At 41.0% G+C, this 2,930-nt stretch overlaps 1 protein-coding gene across 1 annotated transcript; it reads left to right on the forward strand.

The window, feature by feature from the left end:
* The first annotated feature begins 891 nt into the window (after window positions 1-891).
* On the forward strand, window positions 892-1,857 carry LOC129536911 (olfactory receptor 1P1-like). Its single transcript, XM_055396115.2, has one exon. It carries the CDS (start codon window positions 907-909, stop codon window positions 1,855-1,857), a length of 951 nt encoding a protein of 316 aa, XP_055252090.1. The 5' UTR covers window positions 892-906.
* The last annotated feature ends 1,073 nt before the right edge of the window (window positions 1,858-2,930 follow it).

The raw sequence follows: 2,930 nt of genomic DNA on the forward strand, positions 1-2,930 counted from the left end.
GTTATAATAACTTGAGTTATCTTACATATATTTACTAAATAGCTGTTTGATTATTAAATTGGTTTCTGGTGGAATAGATAACAGGGCTTCCCTGGTGATTCGAGTAGTAAAGAACTCGCCTGCCAATGCAAGAGATGTGGGTTTGATCCCTGGGTCAGGAAGATCTCCTGGAGGAAGAAATAGCAACCCACTCTAGTATTCTTGAGTGGAAAATTCTATGGACAGAAGAGCCTGGCAGGATACAGTCCATAGCGTCACGAAGAGTTGGACACAACTGGGCGATTGAACATGCACACACTAGAATAGATAATAGATTGTGTCTTCAGAATGTTGACTTTTGGACATGATAGACCAGGCCAGGTGAAGTCTGGTGTCTGAGAGTGATTTGAAGGCAGCTGAACGGGAGGTGGGGGGGGAGAACCCTGAATCAAAATTTTATAGAATTTTAAAATAGGCAGTTATGTCTATCCCATTGAATTGACATTTTTCTGAATTTAAGGATTATCATTGTCTTACTTGTCTAGCGCTCTACCAGGTCCAGAGTTCGTCCCTAGTATCTGTGGAATGAATGAATGGAGGGTTCTAGACTTTACTGTGAATACAACTGAAGAAGAAACTAAAACTGAAGAAATTTGGGACAGCAAAGAATATAGAGAAATAAACCAAGAAATCTAGTTCAATTTCCTTAAACTGTTTCCTACACTTCCTAGAATATTGTATCTAGTAGATTTCAGTAAAAATGTTTAGTGTACATAGTATGTGATCCATACAAGTAAATTAATGTCATTCTTGTTTTTCTTCTCTAGAACTAAGAGACTGGCACACTTAGGGATCGTGTAGAGTGAAATATGCTTAGAGAAGGTTAGTGGGTCTCTTCCAAAATTCCTTTCTTTGACTTTTGGGTTCATGGCAGGAGGGAACCAGAGCAGTGTCTTTGAGTTACTCCTCTGGGGACTCTCTGAGCAGCCAGAGCAGCAGCACAGGCTCTTCCTGCTATTCTTGTGGATGTACTTGGTCACGGTGGCTGGGAACCTACTCATCATCCTGGCCATCGGCACTGACACACGTCTTCACACACCCATGTACTTCTTCCTCGCCAGCCTGTCTTGTGCAGATATCCTTTTCACTTCCACCACTGTCCCCAAGGCCCTGGTGAACATCCAGACCCAGAACAGATCCATTTCTTATGTAGAATGCCTGACTCAGCTCTACTTTTTCTTGACATTTGGGGACATGGACATATTTCTCCTGGCTACAATGGCCTATGACCGCTATGTGGCCATCTGCCACCCTCTCCACTACGCCATGATCATGAGCCGCCAACGTTGCATCATCCTGGTTACTGCCTGCTGGACCCTTACGAGTTTTGTTGCCATGACACACACATTCCTCATATTCCGACTTTCCTTCTGCTCTAAGAAGATCATTCCCGACTTCTTCTGTGATCTGGGACCGCTGATGAAGGTGTCTTGTTCTGACACTCACGTCAATGAGCTTGTGCTCCTCTTCTTGGGGGGCGCAGTCATTTTAATCCCCTTTGGGCTCATTCTGGTCTCTTATATCCTCATTGTTTCAACCATCTTCATGGTTCCCTCTGCTCAAGGAAGGTACAAGGCCTTCTCTACCTGTGGATCCCACCTTGCTGTTGTTGCCTTGTTCTTTGGGACTGTGATCAGGGCTTATCTGTGTCCCTCATCCTCTTCCTCCAATTCAATAGAAGAGGATACGGCAGCTGCTGTCATGTACACAGTGGTGACTCCTCTGCTAAACCCCTTCATTTACAGCCTGCGGAACAAGGACATGCAGGGGGCCCTGGGGAGACTTCTCAGGGGCAAAGTCTCCTCCTGTGGTCAGTGACTTTACAGAGAAACTGCAGGTGTCCTTTGTCCCCTCAGTGAGGAACATCACAGAAATTTCTACCTCAATTGTCTCATTTCTAAATCCCACGTACATACCTTCTTGCCACTTGCTTCCCTTGCCTCTCCACCATGAGTCTGATATTACTGAAGAAAATCAAGACTTTGCGTCTTTCTTTAAGCTGTTAAGAATTGCTTTTTTTCCCACTTATTTTGCTTATAAAATGACTTTTCACAGGAGTCAATGTCTTTTGCAATGTTCATAATTCTAAAAGTTTGTATAACCTCTTATACTAATTTATCAAAAGTTGACCATTCACTTTGCTGTACAGCAGAAACTAACACAACATTGTAAAGCAGCTATACTCTAATGAAAAAAAAAGTTTGATCAATGAAGTCATGGAAAGTAGTTCATGATCAAAATATTAGCAAGTCAATATTGGGTGGCAAAGAGTTTACAACTTTCAGTGAACAAGTATATTTTTTCCTATAAGAAGAGGAAATTACATAAATATTACATGAAGGTTATGAATAAAAAATCCTTGCAACCATTAAAACAAAGCTCTCAGCAGTGCAGGAATGATCTATGTTATTTTCAGTAAATAGGCTTATGAACTGTTTATAATGAGAAGATAAAGGAATCTTGTGTCCTCTCAAAAAGTTCTTTCTGTTGAAATGTGTGCCCTCTAGTCTCAACCAAGACTGAATCAAAGACAGTTGGAACTTATGATTTTTACTTCTACAGCATAAAATTCACAAGTCCAGATGAAGACCAAGAGTGAATGCAGAGACATTGTCTAAAGTCAAGACCATGGAACAAATTCATCACAGTTTCATAAGGAAAATGAATCCTGAGTGGTTCCCAGGAGACCTGGATCCTAACGTAAGTACCTCCTTTTACGTTGTATAAATCTAGTCTTCTCATCTGTGGAATGAAATTATTGATATTTTCCTGCCTACTTAACCAGGATTTTGTAGGGAAAATGATAATGGTTTGGCTATTATAAGAGAGAAGCTCTAAATAATTGTAGCTTTAAGAAAATTGAGCATTTATTTTTCTCTAGTGTGCAAATA

The sequence above is a fragment of the Moschus berezovskii genome, chromosome 20 (genome assembly GCF_049115385.1).
Source record: "Moschus berezovskii isolate FMDL1 chromosome 20, NW_MosBer_1.0, whole genome shotgun sequence".
Classification (NCBI taxonomy): Eukaryota; Metazoa; Chordata; class Mammalia; order Artiodactyla; family Moschidae; genus Moschus; species Moschus berezovskii.